The sequence below is a fragment of the Notolabrus celidotus genome, chromosome 5 (assembly GCF_009762535.1).
Source record: "Notolabrus celidotus isolate fNotCel1 chromosome 5, fNotCel1.pri, whole genome shotgun sequence".
NCBI classification, from domain to species: Eukaryota; Metazoa; Chordata; class Actinopteri; order Labriformes; family Labridae; genus Notolabrus; species Notolabrus celidotus.
Genome location: NC_048276.1, coordinates 17511843 through 17535559, shown reverse-complemented (window position 1 = coordinate 17535559; position 23717 = coordinate 17511843). Strand labels below are relative to the sequence as shown.

At 40.2% G+C, this 23717-nt stretch overlaps 1 protein-coding gene across 1 annotated transcript in view; it reads left to right on the top strand.

The window, feature by feature from the left end:
• The first annotated feature begins 319 nt into the window (after positions 1 to 319).
• gabrb4 (gamma-aminobutyric acid type A receptor subunit beta4) overlaps positions 320 to 23717 on the top strand; it is a 69010-nt gene continuing 45612 nt past the window's right edge. Inside the window, 2 exon segments of the mRNA XM_034683509.1 lie at positions 320 to 871; positions 2951 to 3045. Coding sequence (XP_034539400.1) covers positions 792 to 871; positions 2951 to 3045 — 175 coding nt within the window. The 5' untranslated portion in view covers positions 320 to 791.

The following is a 23717-nucleotide window of genomic DNA, read 5'->3' as shown; positions in this document are numbered from 1 at the left end:
CCTGACCTTAAGATGCTTTGGCGTACCAGGGGCCATCCATATTTTCTCGGCATGTAATTTTTTTCCAGCAGAGGAGTGATATAGCCTGCTCTGACGTCTGCATCAGATATTACCCACTGCTTTTTCAATGTGCATTTTCCCCTCAGTGACTTTGCGCTGATCTACATCATCAGCAGCAACAGTAGCAGCAGAAAAAGCGGCAACGGGGGCACAAAAAACAAGGAATCGAGCTTTCATTTTTCTTTTTTTTCTTCTTTAAACCCACCGCTCCCCTCCAGCCGAGCAGCGTTTCCAGCCCCAACAACAAATATCTGTGAACAACATCACGGTGTGGAATAGTCTGGCGCCGGAGCGTCGCTGGAACCATGCCTCTTCTGCAGATTTGGACCGGGAAATTTCATCCACCGATTTGATCACCGGGAGGCTGCTGCTCACTCATTCATGCCAGTATTTGTGTTTTTGAGGGGAGGAACACTTGTCATCACTTTTAAAAGTATTGTGTATGCTGTTTTTGAGCGAAGATGTCTGATCTCCTGGTGCTGGTCGAGGGGCTCTGTGACCTGCACGGATTTCCATAGCTGAGGGAAAACAGTGGGGGCCAATTAGACCAGATTTAAAGAATCCAGAAGCCTCTTTTAATGAAGACATCGCATGCGTACATGTAGGCTTAGTTTAGTCGACATTTTTCAAAGGCAATTATCTTTTTTAATTGCCACTTTTTACTTTGTGCGTTTTCTGGAGGACCACTGGACTGGTTGGATTATAGAAACTATATCTAAGGATTTGTGGAGATGTTGGGTCGTCAAGAAGATAAATTATGTGGAATTTTCTCTGCTCTGGCGGCTTTGTCCTTCGTATGCTTTGTTCAAAGGTAAGAAAAACCTCTCCTGGAAAAACCTTTCACACCAGCAGACGTGATTACCGGTCAATAAAAGGGCTGAGATGTGGCAAATCGCATTAACGGGGTACCCAGGCCTACTTATTAGGGGCATTGCTGCCGATATAGGCTCTAATAGACGGCGCTGTTGCGCGCGCGAGCGTGAAAACATGCGCGTGCACTCTAGCAAGCCTTTTGTGAAACGTAGCCTACTCCAGATATTACAAATAATGGGGCAATACTTTAGGGATTTAAAAAAAAAAGGGCGACTAATGATGTGATCCTGACATGACACCCCGCAGTGGGCTTCAGTGGGCTCAGCCGATGTCTAGATGATAGGCTTAATCAGCCGGAGATCGATTGATTACGCCATGGGGAAGCAGCTACATGTACGAGTCTACACTGCTGTGGCCCCTCGGCCTATAAGCCTACTTCTTTAATTCACCCCTCTAAACGCAAACTGGCCCACATTTCCATTCACATAATCTTCTTAATCAGCCAATTTATTGAATGGGGCCAAATCAATCAGATTTCAAAATAACTCCAGCAGGTGACCATCCCTATCTGCAGCTGCTCCCCTGACAGAAAGAAGGGTGAAAGATTTAACGTTTTAATAAATCAGCTCATGCCTAGGTCTTGTAATGTAACAGTGTGAATTACAGCACAAGCCTTTATGAACATCATCACAGCCACAATCCCCCCCTGATCAGCCCCCTTTATTGTTCTGTTGCTACAAATCCCCTGTGGCCTTCTCCACCTCCTCCCCCTCTCCTGTCTGCAGTCACCTACAGCCTCACTTATGTGATTTAGGCGCTCAGCCAGAACTGGGTCGCACCACTTTTTGACATTTTGATTCCATTAGAATAACCTGGAATCATCCTGGCCAGTGTTCCAGGTGTCACTGAGATTCCCTCTCAGGTGTCAGACCTACAAGTCGTAGAGCCGGCCAGCTTGATGAACAGCTGCACAGCCTATGAGCTAATTGAGGAGTGCTTCCCTGACTGAGCCCAGGGCTAGTGCTCCTGTCAGGGGAGTAGTTTTAACCCACTTCTTCCACATCGCATCCCCCTCCCTCACTTGCACACATTCCCTCTCCCCCCATAACAAGGAACCTCAGCTGGAGAGCCGGTCTACACCAGGTGATGCAGGTCATGGCACTGACGGTATAGGTGTCAGTCAGATGAGTGTGGACTGTATGGCTCCTCATGGGGATGATCTGCAATAGAGCTTATCTAGATTCATACTAACAAAGGAAACTTGGCCCCTACCTGATTCCACAGTCAAAGTTACTCTAAATACATCTACCTTGAAGCACCAACATCTATAAAACAATTGGGAGGTGTATCATTATCACACCCTCTCAGCTGATAACATGAACACACTGTAGGTGGGGCTATGATGGGGAAAAATGCACCCACAAGGCTGTGTTTTTAGACTTCTCCATGACAACACAAGAGTTATGGTGCTGTTTCTGTTATGCAGGAGTACAGAGCAAAATATTTGCCTAAAACTGACTGCAACATCCCAAAAAAGTATGGGATATAACTGTTGTGGTATGAAAGCATGCTTTAATTGTCATGGTGTAATTTCTGTTGGTGTCAGTGGGCAGCAATGTGACATTAAAACTGATTTTCTAACATATTGTTCTTTTCATAGTTGTGATTTTTTAGTCTATCGTTGTACATTTTGTTTTCCTTTTGATGTCTATGTTTTTATGTGAAGCACTTTGCATGTTTTTAAGAAAGGTTCTCTCAAAGAAAAGTTGACATGAGTTGATTTTGAGTTTTAGAATGACATCAACAAAATGAGACAAAAAAGCTTATACTGTAAAGGAAGATGTTTTTTTATCATCCTAAGAGCTCTTTCTCTTTGCCACAGCATGTTGACGTAAGAGCTTCCTCTTCAAAGGTAGCACTCATGTCATTAATGTTGAGAACAAAGAATACACGCTGTTTGAGTTGGTACAGAATGTGTCCTGTACAGTAACATTTCTATGAAGGACATAACACCTCTGTTTTTGCTGCCATGCTGTTAGAAACAATCATCTCTTACACTTGTATTTTCTACCCTCAGCTCCTCACCTGGAAGCTCGGGAATGTCTGTGGCCAAGACTACCGTGGACAAGTTGCTGAAGGGATATGACATCCGATTAAGGCCTGATTTTGGAGGTACGTGTTGCAGCTGCATCTGTTTCTACAAGATTTTCCCGTTCACAAGTCGAGGTGTGCACACAACGGCATTTACGAGTCATTCCTCTGGAGTCTGTCGAAGAGTTGGCCTGTGGCACAATATAGGGAAGAGCTTTGAAGTGACTGCTCCCATGTCATTACTATGCATCTATTCACATATCGAAGATGGCTGCTCCTCGAGAAATAGAGCACACACGAGAGAGAGCAAGTGAACACAGTGTTTTTCATCCAAACCAGGAATGGTCAATGTATTGATTTTTAATACTTTATGATCGGAGATGCTTTAAGGCATTTTTATATCGCCTCCTTCAGTGTTTCTGAGCATTTGATTCGCAGATCTGAGAAAACCCTCTGCCCCATTAACTTTAATTGGAAATTGTACATCTTTCATATCCGCTCTTAGAAATAATGGTTATTTTGATAATTTCTGAAAATAGAAGGCGTGGGTTAGAAGTCATTAGTGTATGTCATTTGGGTTGATTGTTTTACTGAAACTATTAAACTACAAAGATGCTAAGAGGCATAAAAATAGTTGGATTTCTGTCTTCTCGCTTATTGCTTATGAATTTGCTTACAATCAGGCTGCTTTCATGTAAAATTAAAGGCTTTCCGGGACATTTTAAGGATTAAAAATAACTTCAGATTAAGCATGGCGACTTTACAAATGATGCATAAGACGATTCCATCAAAGATATTTCCTGTTTCATGGTTTGCCATTTACATTTGGGTGTCTGCTCTGTGCAAGACCGCTAACTGATGACGTCATGTTTCAGCACTGACTGACAGATGCAGTGATGGCTCTAATTCAGCACAGTGAATGATTGCCTCTATTAATTTCAGCACCAGCCTCATTGTTACTGCTCGTCCTTGTGATGTTTTCGGAAAGTTTGTATTCAGAGAAGCTTATGGCCACTTACTACACTCGCTGTCTACAAAACAAAGAACAAAGGAGGCTTTTACTTCCAGCATGTTAACAGAGTGTGATGTTAATTTAATGAGAGCGAGTAGCAGAACAGTGTGTCTGTTGCCACTTAGATATCCTAGTGTCTTCTTTTGCATGGACAAAAAAAATCTGCTGGAACTCAGAATCTGAACATTTTTCCTCTGTTAGTTTGTACAAAACTTCTGTTTTTAAGGAATTCTGTGAGTCAGAAATGATGGATATCCAATTCAAGTAAGGTGGAGACACTGTGGCATAACTCACCTTTACAGAGAAAATAAAATCACGTATGGATTACAAAACATTATAAAATGATGCATTTCCCAATCCTAACTTACAGAATATGTTGATAGTGTTGGGTAGTTGCAGTTTAAATCCCAAAGACAGATAGAATTGTATTGCATAGTTACACCTTGATACAATCAGGGTGTAATGGGCACCTTGACGAATTTTTCAATGATTTTGACATCATTTCACTCTTATACTGATGCCTCTTCATAACCTACAAAATAAATTAGGATTGTCAGCAACAATATTCTTTTTTCTGAATTTGAGTGCCTGAGTTGTGGTTGGATTTTCCCCAAAAAATGTGTGTACTCATGGCTGATAGCGTAGCAGGATCAACAAAAAAGACATTTTTGTTGACGTATTGTTTGAGATGGAGAAACTCTACAACCAAGGCTTTGGTAGGTAAAACAGCAAAATGATTATGAACAGGATTACATTTTTTTTACGTGTGAGTACTTCACTGCTCTTTAAGACTAAAAGAGTTAAACCATGTGCACATCAACCTTATTCGGACATTCGTTGGGACACCGGAGCACGCAACATTACACCGGGGCAGCGATGGGTAACATTCAACCCAAATGTCTGCTCACCTTTAGTAGGTAAACTTACAGTAACAAATTAGAGTTTACAAAGTTTTGTCGTTACTCTACAGTAGCTACAAATCAATACGTGACATCATAACTCTATTCTGCAGAAAGTTGTCTCAAAGAAAAGTAGTATTAAAAAGAAGATCTGTTTTCCATTCAGTTTCTTCCACAACAAATGCACGCTTTCGCAAGAACCACATCTCTACGACAGCTGGTGAGGGTGCTCTTGGGAGATGTAGTCTTCATTCTGTAAAAACACCACTGATTTTATCAAAAGAGGTCATTAGAATCAGGACAACATGAAAGCTCCCTACAGTGTCTTTAAGCATTTAATACTCACCTGTATGTTTTTTGAACAGGCTGCTTGGAGCAGCTAGCAGCACACTGCTCTTGTTGACAGTATGCAGTGAGAAACATATAGCAGGTGCACTTCCTTATATAACCTTCCTCTGGATGGGTTGTCTGCCAAAAAGCAGATGCTCTGATGAAGGCTTATGTGCCAAAAAGCGTTAGCCTGATGTTAGCCATTGTGAAAATATGTTATAGTTGAGGTTACGCCTTCGCTCTGTGTTTTGGACTGCTGCCATCACAGAGTGGTTTCATAGATTGAGTGGAAGTAGCATGAGAGGAAGCTGCAGAGAAATTTCTCATGCACTGTCATTGTGTCCCATTGTGTTCATGCAGATTTTATTTTGTGACTTGGTTAACTTTTCTACCCATGAAACTACACCATCACAAGAAGTTATAGCACAACCAGTCTGAAGTATCCAAAGAGCACCTGAATGTGACTGATAAAAAGAGCCAGCAGTGCTTCTTCTCTTCTGTCGTCTGTCTCATGCACTCTGTTTCATGGAGCCAAGTCAACTTTACGTGTTCCTTTTTTATAGTGCTCATTGGTAGTTAGTCAGAATCTGTAATTTGCAGACAATGCCACTTGGGGAATCACAGCTTGCAAGCTCTGTTCTCATTAAATATTTAATATGACTCCATTGCAAACAAACACAGTCTCAAAGTCAATGTTTCCATAACATATTCACTCTGCACAGCTAATGTAGCTAGTTGGCTATGCTACCTCTTTGGGTTTCTCATTGTACTTGGCATCACTTGTGGCTCCCCAAAATGAGCATGGGGGCAAGTTTCTTCAGGCTTTATCTTATTTTTAAAGTAAGCTCATCAGCAGCAGTGTTTTCACTCACCAGCTTAACAAGTTTAAGTGAAGAAAAACTAAGTGTTACAAAGAACTGCTTAAACTTTGTGGTAAATATTTGTTGTAAAATCTTGAACAATAAAACAGGGAAGATATACAAGTCTCATCCACCATGAATGATCAAACTATATGGTCAGTATGGGAACAAGATCTGGGTTTTTGGTTTAGTGTAGCCCTAAAAGTGGGTGTGGCCCATGTATAGAGACTTTTGCCCTATAGTTGTAGCAGTTGCTGGTTCAACTCCCAGCCTTGACTGTTTGCAGTGAATCTTCCTCTGCTGCAAACTGCTCACATACCCTGCCACTCTTCAGCTGCCCTATCAAATGAAACTGAATAAACTCAAAGTAATCTATAAAAAAGGTTTCATAAAAGTCGATATTCTGTATATCGTAAATCTCTGCACAGACAAGGGGGTAAATGATTACCCCTTTATCTTAGAAATAAGAAATAAACTAGTGGCACATTTGGTTATTTGTTATCATTGCATCATGGAACTGAAAATGTTGATCCAACAAACAGCAAGTTGACACTCAAACCTGCAGCATGGCTGCTTTCTTAGTCATATGAGAAAGCCAAAGTGAAAGAAACTGAATAAGAAATGGGTTGAATATCTCGTCGTAGACAAACATTTTCTTGTATTATACATCTTTGCAAGCTGCTTTCCAAGCGACTTTGTTGTTTAGTTGTCTGTGGCTCTCTCTTTTCGAGCAGCTTGTGACTGCACTGGAGCGAGGAGAGTTAAGTTTTAAAGAGTGAATATCCCAGAGAGAGAGAGAGAGAGAGAGAGAGAGAGAGAGAGAGAGAGAGAGAGAGAGAGAGAGAGAGAGAGAGAGAGAGAGAGAGAGAGATTGGAGCTGTGCTTCCGCCTCAGGCCTGGGAGCTGCAGTCCATCATGTCTTGATATTTCCAACATCAGTCAGCTACTTCTGTCGTGACACAACTGCTGACGACCTTCAGCTCTCCACACTCAACAAAGAGGGTTTTAATTTGGCACAGTGCTAGACACTGACTGTGGCTGCTTAAAGCCGAGACAACACCCATATTTGAAATGAAAACTAACTGGAGATGTACATCAGTGGAGAGGAGACCATGGGTCCTGTAGCCAGAAAGAATCCAAGCAGGATGCCATAGAATTGTATCCAAAAGACGAACCCACTCTGCAATTACTCATTCCAGACCCTGCTCTCTCCTCTCTATTGATTCAGGATTTTGCAAGGTAGTTGAGTTGTAATTTTTCTGCAAATATGATGATTATAATGCAATTTCTTTTTGTTATTTGCAGAAAAACTTGTAGCGTTCTTACATTTTGGAGACTAATGCATGGTTTGCAAATGGTATCTCTCCTTTTTCATTATCTGTTCGCTTGGATTTATCACCCTTGGCTGTAGCTTCCTAACAAACTGCCTGTGGTCATAGAGCTGAGTCATAGACCACAACCTCCATATAACCTGAATGATGCATTACATAGAGTAAGATCCAGCACAGTAATCAGAGCAGTGAGGACCTGGCTTCAAAATCTCATTTTGTAAGGATTGCTCCAGTGTTTTTGATTGATTTAATACATTGGTCCATTTCTTTTTACATTTCACACTTAATTTTGAGTTTGGCTTGGAAGTCAGTTGATATACAAAGGAGTACAATTAAACCATATGCATAATAATGATGATACTGTACTTACTTTTGCCACGTGTTTAAGTCTGGAAACCCATTCACAGGCTAAATTAACATGAGTCTCTTTTTTTTTTAAATGCCTTGTTCTCCTTGTCATATTGGACACTGGCATTTTAGAGTTGATGAGTTACCTCTCTGCCTTACATAGTGTATATTCAGCCTTATTGGAAAAAGGGTGAAACACAGTAGTTTCAGTTTCTGCATTTTACATTGTCTTATTAACAAGTACATCTTGTACACTAGTGTTTCTTTGTTTAAGTGAGGTACAGAAATAGCATTTGGTCAACAAAAATAGAATCAGCATAAAGGCAAAACATACACGATTGTCAACAAATGTGTAAACTCTCAAGATTAATTTCTTGCATGATTTTGCTCCTCGTGTTCTGCTTATCTTTTAGTCATTAAGACTGTTTCAATATTTAGGTGTAACACAATTGGGAGAATCTATTTGGCTTGAGATGGAAAATTTTATAAGGGGTTTAAGATAAGAGGATAGTTGGGTCGATGGCATCACTGGATGTAGCCTATGATAGGTTCTTCATATTTTATAAACACGAAGAGCAGTGAGGACTTCCTTTTCATACACGTAATGTGCGGACATGCAGATGTCAATGTGCATCCAACATACTTTGGAGGTGTTTGTTTGAGACAAGGTCCATTGTTTCAAAGTTTTCAAAGAATAATTTCCTAATTCCCTTAAATAATAATTAACTCCACATTTAGAGAAACATCTAATTATTTTACTAGAAATAAATGCAATTCAAATATCAATATTAGCTATAACCAAATCACACATCCCAGTATACAGTCTCTGTGTATATTGGCAGCACTCACTTACCTGAACTCTCCCTACTGCTCTGACTGGCAGGGTGATCAGACTTCTTTGATAACTCTATGACTCGCACAATAATGCAAATCTCTGACCTGCTGTTAGTTGTATGACTCTGCAGGAAGTTTTACAAGCAAATTACAGACCTCAAAGAGAATGCACCAAGAAGAATGTCACACGTATCGTTGTACTACATCTTCATATCCCACAAAGAAGAGAAACAGGTTGAAACAAGCTCATGGATTTATTGTGCCTGATTTTGAGAGGCTTGGTGTTGTTTTGAGTAGGTTAGTTGAGCTGGTGGTTTGGTTAGGTGGTCTATTAAAGAGGTGTTTGATGGAAAGATTGAACACATGTTGACAATGTTGGGAGTGTCGGTTACTGGGGGACAGAGTGACTGGGACATTGGGAAATTGCGAATGGTATATCAGATGGGACCAAAAAGAGCTGTGTTCTAGGTGATCCTAGTGTGTGATAGCCCATGGTAGGATATGGTTTTTCGTCCACCAAATCCATGGCTTTCTGTGGTAGTCATGACTTAAAATGTTAATGCAACAAAAGTGGTGGAATTGCACCATTTGTTCTCTGCATCATCACTGTGACTTTCAAAGTTTGTTTGATGACATGCTCTTAGACAGGCTGCTCTTAAGGTTTTATGATGATGGCATACACTGCCTTCTGTTGAGTTCTGTTTAGTTCATTTTATGACTTCAAGGAAAGAGCTTGACATTTGTCAGGGCTGCAAAGAGGATGGTAAACGATGGGCATGCTGAGTTTTGATGTTTAAGGCCATCATGTTTGTAACTGATTTAGGGTTTTGTCATTAAATATTTCTGAGCAGAAGTCAAAGTCATATTGGTCTGTAATAAGTCACTTACCCAACGCCCCCGAAAGCCCTAGAAGATAGCTAGGTGAAAAACTCATTGACATCTGTGGTTGCAAAAGTCAGATAAGTGATAGTTCAGGGTATGGGTCCTTGTGTTCTTGGCCAGCATTGGCTCAGAGAGACTGGCCCTGTATCTAAACCTTCAGTGATTTAAAAGTGAGGATTCACTCACTTTGAATTCAGCACTCTGGACACTGCCCTATACATTTAAAAAAACCCAACCTTATGCTGTATGTCATGAAGGGAACTGACTTGGACTGGGGGTTCTTGGGCAAGTGGATGGAACCATAATTCCAAAAATGACAAATCAACTAAACTCCACTATCAAAAGACACAAGGATGTGTTCAAGGACAACCACCTACACTGGAGTGGAAAACCATTTACCACGGAGCGCCAACAGTCTACAGGTTTGTAATGGACAGTCCCTCATGGTTTCCTGGGACTGTAGGTGTCTGATTTGCTTGTGTCCTTCCATGTCAGTTTGTCTACAACAGAGCAGTATGGACATAGAGCTGAAAATCAAACGATTCTACTTGGCCCTGTGTGTCCTTTGTTAGGAAAACTCATGATGTGGAAGATGGATCCATCTTCTTGGGGCAAAGATAGTCATACCACCCTCTCACTGGTCATAGATTATTGTGGAAATACACCAGGATCCTGCTTCCTTCGTTTGGTTCTACTGTCTTCTTAAAGGTTTTGAAAGGTCGAGGTTGCTACCATGACATTCCTTTACTTGGGTCCAGTTCACTGGTAGATGTTCTTCATCTGTTCCTTGAATTATGGGTGCCCTCTCAGAGTGAATTGATGGCCCTTTCAAACAAGGTGTTTGTAGCTCTTGACCAGCACATTTCTCCACTTACAGACAATGGGACAACATTGACCTGTGATCTTTAATGGTGAAATGATGCAATGGAATATAACATAAGCAATGTCAGTACAGCTCCTCTGTACCACTTGCCTTATGGAATTGCAATCACATCAGTGGCTTGAAGGCTCTCAAAGGTTATTGTACACTGCTCTGGGACGTGTCCTTTTCTAGATGACAGTGTGCTATTGGAGTTATCCAAACACAGAAATGATCTTTTTTGCTGTCAACATTGTCAGACTTGTGTGCTAATTAACAGCTCCGAGACCATCTTTGTTTGTTACATGACTGAAGATGAGTCTGTCACAGCTTCTTGTGACAAAACTAGTTGCACAGCACTATTGGCAGCAGTCAACCTGACACCACAGGGCTAACTTGTAAAAAACCTGTTGTTGAGTCAAACATGTCTCATTGTTAATATGTCCAGTGTTATGGTCGTGAGTCCCACCTCCCCAGTACCATGTGAAGCCTATCTGAAGACAAGAATGTTGCCAGGGATATTGGACCCCTTTTAAAAAATATATGAAATTGGGTCCTACCACATCGAACACAAGTATTCCAGTATTATTTAGGGCCCTCGTCTGTCAACCTAGCTCCATCCTCCCCCCATATAACGCCTCTGCCTAAAGACATCAATGAGCATGCTCAGGGACTTGCCATTAAAACAAAATTGGCTCTTGCTTTGCAATTTTAACCAGCTGACAGGAATGAGCTACAGCTGCCATTTTGGCTTGGATGAGTGTGTCATCTAACTGCAGCATGAAAGTTATGTTCTCTGTTCTTGCACAAATGCACAAGCTATACCAGGTTTTGAACATAACCTTGAAGAAATAGCAATTGGTAGAAGGGAAAATAGATCACTTTGTTAAGTATGTATTGTCAAAGGGAAATAATGAAGAAGCGTATAACAGCAGTGTAATGTTTGGATGGGATTTTTTTGTGAGAAATGTAGCAATTGAGATTCTTTTAGAATTCTGCCCTATTGCACATTATATAATAAACAGAGAATTATAGGAATCAAGATAATTTATTCTACATTTTTCTTACAGCTTTTTGTGGGAACATAAATTCACATGCTAAGGGAAAATACAAATTGCCTGCTATTTAGTTTATCATTTCATACTCCGTTTCACTGCAATTATGTCATGATTTTGAGCAAGCATATTTAACTGCTGTTTTACATCCTGGTTTTTTTTTCGCATGCTGGAGACTTCACATGTTCCTATGACAAATTCATATTTCTCTTAATTAAAATAATCTAAAATATACTGTCTGTCCTGGATTACAGCTCACATTGGTACATAGAAAAACCTGCAAGCCCCATGGCATGGTTTGTCTTCCATATAGATCTAACTCATACATGTTAGCATGGTGGAATGTCAAGCTGTATTATAAATTGCTTTCATAAAAGCATGACCCGTAAAATGTATCTGACAGAATTTATCAAGTAGAGTAATGAAACACATGACCTTTACATACATGATGCATTCATGATCAATACAGTACAAATATGCCGTTGTCTTGCAGTGGATGAATGTCTGAGGTTTTATAAGTAACTGCAGATTCAAATGAATATTTAATGCTTCCTTTGGATTGTGGTTTCATGTTGAAGATGGCTGATTTGTCATCTGTGTTGAGGTCCTGAAGGCTAAAGGCCAATCACTAACTATAACTAATGCAGTATGTTTTGTAAGACCTGTCATATTAAAATGTCACGCTCTTCTTTACCTGCTGTACATAGTCTTTGATTTTGCTGCGCATGAGTTAAGTTTGCAGAAAAAAAAAGACTCCCACACACCCAGTCAGGACTCATAGTCAGTATTGTTTCCTAAAATTAAGAAATACTGCTGAAATGGTGAACTGATGAGTCATACAAAGGTCACAAGCTGCCAAGTATGTGATTTTTCAAACAAAATAAAGTCAAATATTTACTGGCTTCAGCTTCTTGAAAGGAGGTATTTGTTGCTTTTTGTCATTTTAAATCTTTTGATTTTCAACTTGTCTTGCAAAGAAGAAATATGATGCATTCACTCTGAGCTGGTGAAATTCTAATTACTATTTTTCACAGCTTTTTGATGACACAATTGGTATATCTTAAAAGTAATCATCAGATTAATTGATAAAGGTAATAATTGTTGGGTGGAGCTCCATCTCTGGCTGAGGAGCCGAAGCCAATCACTGAATGGTTTGTTCGTCACAATATCAGCAACAGTTTTCATATATGACATTTTTTCATGCCACTGTCTTTTGTGTGTGTCTTTGTTTGTTTCTGCATGTGATTTAGTCTGAGATGTTCTTTGTCTGTCTGCTGCCCTCAGCTAACAGGGGTCATGTGCTGTGTTGGATATGTTTTGGACAGTTGAGTAGGAAAAAAGACAAAGTGAGCTGACATTTTTGTTGTAACTCTGTAACTGTGCTGCTGCCTATCTTGGCCAGGACTCTTTTGGAAAAGAGATTTTAATCTCAATGAGCATTTCCTGGTTAAATAAAGGTTATAATGATAATAATAATTTTTGTATCACTCATATTGGTTCCTGCATAAGAACTTTAATAACAGATAGTATAGGGACGTCTACAACGCAAAAAGTCTCTGTATTGAATACAAAAAAAACACATGACATCAAGTCAGACAACCCCGCTCAGCTCTAATCTCAGTCACACATTTGTCCTTCTGGAGGACGTATTTCATATCAAGCTGTCATCATAGCCTGGATGAGTTTTATGATCTCAACACCAACCATTAACTAAGCATGAAGGGTGACATATCATAAACGCTGTGAACATGCCATCACTCCTGCTGTGCCTTGACCATGAGGAGGATGAGTCTGGCTGGACTAAATGAACTGCTCAGACTGCATAAAGCTGGCATGAGAAAATGTGTTTTCAAATCCTATGCTGATCGTGGACAGCAAGGTGTGAAGTTTACACCCCCCTCCTGAAATAAAGTTGACAGATGTCTTTAGGGGTTTACACTCAGGCAGCACTTTTTAAATGGTGACTTTGAGATGAGCTTGTAGTCATAAAGTGAATGTTTTTTTAATTTCATTTGAAGCAGGTGCCATTTAAAGGGATAGTTAGTTTCTTTGAAGTGGGGTTGTATGATATTGTCAATATTAAGTGTATTACACACAGGGGAGGCCAGTCAGCTTGGCCACTATGTCAGGAAACTAGCTGGAGAATAAGCACAGAAGGTACCAGGTCAACTCTACCACGTGATGTAGCTAATTTAAAGAAAGTCCAAATCCAGCACAAATGTTACTGTAAGTGGTAATTGTATGCTATTTAAAAAAAATGTTAAGAGCTTGACTGTAGAGTTTCTTATTTCTGCTCAGTCTTCCCCTTCAACAGCTAATACAGTGTATTTTGATCAGGTAAACATATTGTGCAGGCCATGGGTTGTGTCATTATGCACAATGAAACATTCAGAGCTGAAAACAAATTTTAAAGACATACTTACATTCAGCTTCTCTGGTTTAAGAAAATTAGTAAAACAGCTGCTTTCAGTAAGGCAGGGAACTCAACAGAAGGGTTGGTGAGGGGTACAGATCTCAGAGGTGAACAGGCGTTATCCTCTGATTCAGAAAGGTCCTGATGTCCTGCTTTTACAGAGTCCCACTCTTGACATCAGTAGCTGTCCAAGCTGGTGTGCAGGGGCTCAAAGTTAACACACCTGCACCACAAGGTAACTTGGAATCTCCCCTCCCCAGTTGGCATAGAAGTTTCTACCCTCTCTCCATTGGTTCATCTGTCCCTGGTCTACAGTAAACATCATGTTATCATCAATATAAGAATCAGCCTAGCTCCCATTACAGTTCTCTAACTAGTTTCTCAACAAAGAGGCGGAGCTGACCAGATCACCTTTGGCTAATGCACTTATAATTTACAAGTTCCTCATACAACCCTGCTTAAAAAAAACCAAAACGATCCCTTTAATACTTCACAGACAAATAAAATATAAACCTTGAGCATTAACAGATATTTGCCACGGAAGTCATACACATTTGATTTCCATTAACTAAAAGGTCCTGCAGTCAAAATGTGTGTGTTCCGTTTATCACAGCCTATAATCAATAAACAGCACATACCACTGTGTTTAATGTAATTACAGGAAAAAGCAAGATGCACTACATGAAACATTTAGGGGAACAATTACTCAGGAACCGTTTGAGGCTCTTAAACTGATTGAAGAACACATTTATTTTCTTCTATACACTATGAAGTGAAGAAAACAGAAAAACTCAGGGATCTGGTTCGGCGGATTTTTGATAAATAACCCGGTAGTTTCATGAATGGCAAATCAATGTCCACCAATCAGTACTCTTCAAATAGCTGGTTTGAAATGACGAGTAACCACCCAGTCAGTGATGTATGTTAAAGCTGAAACACGGACTGAGCAAGCTAAAATGATGATGTGGGAAATAATCCCACTTTTCAGGCAGTGGATGGTTTTGTTTATGTTTCCTCACACATTTTAAAAGACGAAGGAGAGGAACTATACTGCATAAACAAATAATGATTTGAATAAGCTCTGAATCACTCTTTCTGATTACATAGGCCATGATTGTGTGATAAACAGATGTTTGTATACAGAGTGCTCTAAAAGTCATGTTTGTCGTGTTTGAGGCCGTTTCATACCATTCAGCTTCTTTTGACTGTTTGTAAACTATGTCAGCATTTACATTGTCTTTCGCTCCATCCTATACTGAACATGGAGAATAATTTAGATTATCAGCACAAATACAGTTCTGTGATGCTTCCCTAAGCTACTCTGCTTCCTTACTTTGTCCTTGTCTGCTGTAATAAACAGTGATACTGGCTTAGTGTGTGTTGAATGGTTTTCTGTCACTTGTGCAGCAGAGTGAAAATGAATTTCGCCGAGCATACTGTAGATGTGCATAAACAGGATGACAAAGAAACTGTAGAGCCTGTAAATGTCTAACAGAAGGTGCTGTACTCTGGTAATTCATGAAGTGTTGTTTATTGATGGAGATGGCTCTGCAGATTTTAGAAAGCCACGTGACTGATAAAAACTGCAAGACAAAATCTGTTTGGTGATTTTACAACATTGAGTAAAGGGCTGTGGAAATGCATGTGAAGATGGAAAGTGTGGCTGTACGAGCTGCAATGATCAAGTTAATTTACCTGAGAGGTGAGAAAAGTAACGCCCTGTCCTTGGACTGTGAGGTCTCACCAGTATGCTGCTCCACTGAGAGTACAACAGAGAAGATAATAGAAGTGACTGTTTCAGTCTCAGGGGGGGGGTGTCTTGGGGTTGTGGGTGCTTTTTGTGTTTCACTTTGGATATCAGCTCTTTGAAATAGAACATTTGGGTTCAGAGGCAAAATTTAAATAAACCTATACACCCATTAGAGGCCATATTAAAAATATAGACACAACATACACCAATGATACTTTTTTAAAAACACTTTTTTTATATGAAGGGAAAAATTATTAATTAGATTTAATTAGGGGTGTAGTTGATATGACCAACAGGTGGTCCCATTGTAGTGTTTTACCTATTGGAAGCGCTACAGCCAGAACTTTTAGATGGGTTGAAGTCAGGGTTTCCAATATGGCGACAGCTGTCTTTGGGCTTCATATCTCTTTCTCTCCAGAAGCAAGTGGAAGACATTACTGAGACCAAGTTCTTTACTGTCTATGCCAAGTTGCTGCTTTTTGGTTTTATAGTGTCATTCCTATAGCTACAGCTGGGGACATGCCTGTTAATCTGTTAATTGTTCATTGCTGTCATTAGTTTTTTTCATTAACTTTAAACATGGAAATTGATTTGAAAATCTTCAATGCAGTAACGCAGCACTGTGGCAGTAGACACCATCCAAGCTTACGAGGGGAGTAGCATATGTGTCTGTTGCAAACGACTTGGCTCTAAGAATTGGCTCTTGCTAGCCAAAATGAGCTCTTTGGGGACCGTAAGATCTGGCTCTGGCTGAGTTGAGCCAAATGATCTGGATCACTGGGAGCATCTACACTGAGGTTGTTTACCTGAGAAAGAAGAAAGATCCCAACTCTGCTCTTACATTGCTTAAAGGAAGCTGTTCTGCTCCACGCTGCTCTGATGCTGCCTGAGAATTTAGGTTCTTACCTCTTACAGATGCAGAACTATGACCATCAGTTCATCAGTTTTACCTGGCACGAGTCTCAGCACATTGGTGGAAGGCAGTTGGTTTAATATCTCACGACTGTAAAAGTAACCATAGGGCTTATCTCGACTACCATACAGGTAACGAGCTGGATAGCAAACTTGATGTGGTGAAAACATATGGCACTGGAGAAAGCTGCGCAGAGACTGCACAATGTGGACCTAAAATGTGGGCAATGAGAACAGGAAGACGGCTGAAACCTTTTCCCTTTGAGTGACTCCTAAAATCAAAACTGCATCTTACATACTGGTGCAACTTACATCCAAGATTTTAAGCATTTGAAATCCTCAAAAATTAAAAGTACTGGTGAAACAGATTAGAGTTTATATATATTTGATTTACACTGAATTTACTTTCTAATACATCTGATCCGTTCATTCTGTTTCCAACTGTTCATGTTTACGTATATAAACTGTGAAATTTTTCAAAACTCAGCTCACATGCAGAAACTATACTATATGTACAGTATGTTGAGAGTCATATTGCCTCAGTATCTGCTCATAATGCCGCTCTCATACTTAATACTTCTGTCTGCCTGGGCTCCACTATGACTGGACTCAGTATTTATCACAATGTACTGTAAAGGAATTTGAAATGATCCTTTAATGGCTCCAACTGAGAGAGCATTAGCGTACATTTTGCCGTTTAACGATCTCCAACATTAAAAGGCATCAATAGGTGCCAGGACCGCGGGGATGTGAGAGCTGGACTCCTTCAGTACGGCAGCTCGTGGACATAACCGTAAGCACCTGATCTCTGTGTACAGACAGCTTTCATTTCTGCTGTCTGATGCAGCCTGCAGCCGTGTCATCGGAGTCCGGTCACCTGTCCCTGTCTGCCATACCAGTTTTACTGATCTCATTTCACATTGACCCAAATGAGTCCCAGCTGCAGCCTGATCTTGTTTGCAATGGAAAAGCAGTACATGTAGCTGTGAAGCTGCAGCTCAGTTGCAGTGAGACTGGTGAGTACAATAGACACTTAATTGACTGAATATGAAAGAGAGAGCCGATGTGCAAGTTAAAGTAGTAGCTGCAGAGCTTTATATTCAGTTTCTAATGTACAGTATAAAATCACCAGAGGCCCTGCAATAATATTACCACAGTATCTATCTCAATGTCGCAATTTAAGACATTTTTTAAAATTCTTAGGAGTGCTTTAACGTTTATTAACAACCTTAATATTGCCATTTTACCCTGGTATGGTTGAGATCTCGATCCTGACTGGCTGTAGGCTGTCAGTTAATTTCTAATAATGGACACGTTCTAAGTAAAAACGGTTAAACTGTCTGTTCCAGATTAATACACAGGCAACTTACAAGTCTTCTTCTTAGATGAGCGACAATAGCCAAAAGGACACAACTGAAACCTCAATTTACAAAATATGCAACTCATTAAAACCTGTAGCAGTTTTGTTGTATTTGGAGATGCTTGTCTAAAGCAAATATCCAGGTCGGAGCACTTCATGAGCTGGGCCTTGGATTTGTGGAGAAGTATCTTTCATTGCTTAAGTTGTAGTAAAGACTCCTTATTTTTACTGAAGTAGTGAACACAGTTTATATTGCATTAGAACCTCATGTGATGGTTACTCCTTCAGTTAATAGTCAAACCCTCAGATGTTACCAGCAAAAATGAAGCCCTTTGCATATTACCAGTTCAAGGTGTGATATTTACGCCTCTGCAATGTCTCACCTTCAATATGAATGTCACAGGGGCGTTAGCAGCATTGTGTGTGTTCACATCTGAGTGTGTGTGTATGTGAAGCTCTCACTGTGTGTTTACATCTCGTGCTTCTACAACATGGTCACATGATGTGGACTTACACACTAGGACACCAATTTTGCCGTTGCAGGATTGATACAAAACTACAAAGGCATGACGACAACAGAGCTTCGTTATAGAGCTATTGCAGACTTTAGAAGCTGGTATATGGACGAGGCTTTCTCAAACACATTTTTTAACAGCTAATTAAGTCTTAAAACTTAAAAACGAAAAAAATATGTTTCGTTGAAATAAATTCAGTGGTCTGTCAGCAGATCTGATGTGAACTATTTTCATTTCAACCATTTTTGGATTGTCAAGCAAACAAAGTATAGCTCCTCAAGGCCAAATTCCACCAGATCCGTGTCTGGTCCATCTCCGATCCGTCACTGCACCAGATCTGATAATTAGGACCAGTCAATCTGTTAACCCCTACTGGATCCGCACGACACATCAATTCAGCACAGAGCAGATGGAGTGGGACAGGAAGTCAGGCATCAAAACAAAATTAAAACATCCATTTAATTTTCAGATTAAACACTCTGTGTTATCGTTACATCGTTTTTAACTTAACTATGACAGAAAAAAGTCTTTCAGAGCAGAGGCAGGCCTGGAGTCATCAGGTCAGAGGTTTTCAGAGGCTGATGAAGACAACATGGATGAGGAGAGGAGGAGGAGAATCCCTGATTCAGTGATTGCTGCAGGAAAACCTCGGTCACATGCCTCTAGATGTCTGGCAGTCCTGCTCTGTGCTGCGTTCCGAAAACGCAACCGGTGGGTGTTGACAGACAAGAGAGCATGGAGCCGGACCGCAGCGGATCGGAGATGGACCGGACATGGATCTGGTGGAAGTCCCGTGTCAGGAAACCTGCTATTTAAGTTCCATGCACATAACCATTTGAACTTAAATTCCAATCTACATAGTCTAAAAAACTCAATGTAAATGTACATCGACTGCTGTTCTGTTACAGCCGTTTTGATCAATGCAACTTGCACAAAAGAGCCTTTAGAAACTGGAGGATTTGGGGACAACCTAGCAGTTTAGGCACATGCCCCATGTGCAGAGGCTATAGTCCATGATGAAGCGACTTCTGGCCTCGACCCTTTAGTGCATGTCTTTCTTCACTGTCTCTTCCCTGCATTTCCTGTCTCTTCTTGATCATTTATATTTAAAGGGTCAATACTTGGCAGCTGTGTATTAATATGATATTTTCATGGAGAATATTCAGATGTGATGCTGTTTTTTTCAGTCTAATCCACTGCATGTAAAGTAAGCGTAATTAATCCTTGTTTCTTATGTGATAACAGACTAAATAGTTCCACATAAGGACTCACCTCCTACATGATAGTTTCCCCTCTGTGTACGTGACGGCACTGATGGATTCATGTGTGACATCAGTTGCAACCTGCGTTTTGTCAGCTGTAGCTATTTAGTGATAAATGGCAGCTGTTCCTTCAGGAGCAGTGGACACTTCTGCTGCACTGAGGACATTCTCTTAGTCTGTGCACCGCCACATGTCAGATGGGGGGCTGCTTTGCATACGGGCTGATAGCACAGGCCATCGTAACTCAATCTCAAAGTAATGCCTATTCAGCAGGAAACAGGAGCGTGTTGTCAGAATCCCAGGATGGATGTCGGGCCTCGAACAAGTGATATCTATCCTGATGAAGAGAGAACGCCCAGTGATTTATTTCACTGGGAACATAGGAGAAACGCTCGAGCTGGGTGCTTTTCCCTCTCTCCTTCACTTAGATTTTCTATTTGAATTAAATGAGGTGTGTATGCAGGCAGGCAGAGGGGGGCAAGGGTGCAGAGAGAAAGCATGCAGGAGAAGGGACATACTTCATCTTCCCATTCAAAGTGTTGTTTTCAGCAACTTTGAAATGAAGGAGAAAAATGCTGATAGAATTGCACCAGAATGTATCACGGTGGACTGCAGAGTACAAAAAGCCTGGGTCAGACATCAGGGAGGCATCCTGCATGCCGGGCATTTTTTTCTTCCCCTTTTCCTCCTCTTAAGGTCCCCTGTGAGTCACTTTTTGAACCTGCTGTGATTGATGGGAGGTGTGTCCTTGACAGGGCCGGGGATAGGCTGGCCAAGGGCAAGATGCAGCGATCCAATTGTTTCACAAAGATGAACAAGGAAAGAAATGTCATTTACAGCGTCTGCAGACAGATGCTGTCATCCTCGCTACCAGGAAGCTTGCTTAAAAGCCCATCCCATTATTGAGCTCCTATAGCCGGCCGTATGAAGTGGGTGTCCACATAAAAAAGCTGTGTGCATGTTGCAGAGCCAGAGGACAAAACAAGAAGAGAGTGTTGATGTTTAAGTAACAATATGAGAGGAGCATTAAAAATACAGAGGCTAGACTTTGGATTGTGCTGTGCTGATATGCTTAAGGCCAAAGATCCTAACAATACTTTTGCTATGCTTCAGTGCTTCTCTCAAGTTTGCCTGCCTGTTTACTACCATACTACAATAAGTATGTCTACACATCACTTTCTCACTCCTAACTTCTCAAACATAACGGCTTGGTCTGTGGCCCACAGCTTCAGAAAAGGAACATCTGTACTCCAGTGTTAGTTTGGCATGTGGACGGGGGCTTCATGGTCGAGTTAGCAGGATTAAAAAGGCACATTTTGGCCTTGTTTAAAAAAAACAAAAAAAGCTTGCTGGCAAACATTCCCAGTTCCATTACTTTGTGATGTGCAACATCTCGTGATAATATACAGCAGAACAGCCACTGTTCAGTTATGTTTAGGGGCACTGCTTGTTTAGGTTTCCGGGATGTTCTAGGTGACTCATTTCCAAGTTGCTCAAAAGCTCAAAACCATTGTGTATGAAGTTATGTTAGTTTATTCATTCAGCCATTCATCATCTTTTTCAATGACAAAATTGATGGCCTTTTTAAATGCAGCTGTAATGCGTAGCTCTTTGTGACATGCATTATGAGCATGTCCCATGCTCCCTCAAAGCATGACTGCAAATCACTAAATTACAGTTCACCAAAAACATTTAAAAATCAGCACTGAAATGTGTAGCCTCTTGTTACATGTGCAACAAACCCTTCCTATTCTCCGACAATACATCAAGTCAAGTCTATTCAACACTGTAGATACTACAATGTAAGTATAAGGGTCCAAGTTAGTCATGAGAAAAACTGAAAATAATAGAAACTGTAACATACATGTTAACATAACATGTTTAGGCTGTGGAACAACAGCATGCTGTTGTCAACCAACCTTAAAAGCTGGCACATACACACACTCACACCTACACACACACACACCTAAACCTACACACACACACACACACACACTCACACACACACACACACACACACACACACACACACACACACACACACACTAGACTGATGTAAAATTTTTGATTAATGAAATCAACACATTATCATGCTTTGGTGAAACCCGAGACAGTCAACACAGATGTTGCAGACACACAGCGATAGCAAAGTGCAAGCTGGTGTTTCAGTTCAACGTGTTACACTGTTAACTGGTGACTTTCATCCAATGTGTCTGTGGTTGTCGTTGTTAGGACAACTGTAAAAAATGGAGAGAGTCCTCCCGGTTATTCACTGAAGGCTTATCTGATGAGTAAATTTTGACATTTTCATGAAAAGGGACTCTTTCTGTTTCCAACAGCTGTTGGCAGGCAGAACCAAATCTACTGACAGTTGCCACCTAACACGATCACTTGTACAACTAGAACACCTAGTTTTAGACTTATCATAGCCACACTAAATAAAAAAATGTGACATTGTTTACCTGCAGCCTGTTTGTCAAAATGTCAATTTTGCTTCTTAACATCCCTACCACTGACCAAACTAACCAAACTGACATATATAACAGCTTTGGATTTAGTAAAACCCTCTCTCTCCTTACTGATTACTTTTGGCTCGAAACAAGTTAAACTCTCTGAAATGATGACTAAGCATGAAAGTACATGTTTCATCAACACGCAGTCATGTTGTAGGGTTTTGTTTGCAGATTGCTTTAGTAATTGAGAGCAGTTTTGCACAACTCACATATATCTAAAAGCATCCAAATATTAAGATTCATAGCAAAGATCAGTGTTTTAAATCTGTGCAAAATATTGAAATCAACAGTAATTGTGTTATTTGTTGTTTTTCATCATCATGATATTACGATGAGGCACTGTGGTGATATAATGAATACATTTAACACCATGTTGACAATACAACTGCACTGCATTATTACGTTTTTTTGCCAATGGTATTCCTATGATTATTGGTTAATTGTTATTTTTGGCTAACCATTAAAGTTGTAATTAGCAAACATTGACCAAACTTTGGTTCTTCAGCTCATAAGCAGCTGGTTTGATTTCCACTTACGTAATGGAGATTTTAAAGGTAATCTGTTTGGAAATCTGTGTCACATTCAAGGTATCTGACCTTTTTTGTGTAACTTCCCTGCAACATCAGCAGAGTTAGACTTGTGCATTTTAAACTTAGAGCACAACATGTTTAGCTTTGTCATCACAAGCAGCCAGCTCTTTGTTGGCACTGTTTTTTTTTTTTATTTAATGCATGCTTTCAAAAGATGATCCATTATTCAAGATTTGCTGTTTTATTTTGGGGGTTAGTACATTAATGTGTGGGCACACTGGCAGGGTGGGTACACTGTGACAGCTTCTATTGAGTCATTGGTTTCAGTCATACATATAACTTTTTATATAATGTAAGAATGCATTTTTTTGGTTGACACTAGAGGAATAGAGTTGATCACAAAGTGGAGGAACATTTCATAACATACCTGCTGTTTTTTACTGTCTTGATGATTGCTCATCATGAAAACATCTTTCAATAGTCATTCCTAGATTAAATTAAAGCTTAAGGTGTTGGTTTGAAATGTGTATCCCTCTCATTTTCCAACTCATTGTAAAAAAGAGGCAATTAACTATCAAAGACACTCTGACACATTGTGACAACCGACCCCATCACAGGGATGGTTGTCACACACTATGGGGTTGGTTGTCACAATGGTATTTCAATGGGAGAAATCTTTTTAAAAAGGCAGGAAGGAAGAACTAAATTTGAAAGTTTAATTGCACTGACAAGTGATAGGCCTACATAACTTAATGCATTTTAACATAAAATGAGCAAGGAACATGAAGAGGAAACACATCTTTAGGCCGGCCTATATAACAACATAAAGAACAAAACAAATTGGCCTAATAATAATGGCCTACTCAACTAGGCTACATTACTATCTGAGTTACTGTGATGGAAATGTAGGGTCTGCGCACTCAACTCAACTAATTTCACCATGCATGATTTTGCCAACATAGGGGTTGGTTGTCACATGTGACGACCAACCCCAAAGAGAATGTGACGACCAACCCCAACTGGATTTTTTTTGCTAGCATCAAGGCTAACAACCATCTAACAACTAGTTAGCTAGCTAATAAAAATCT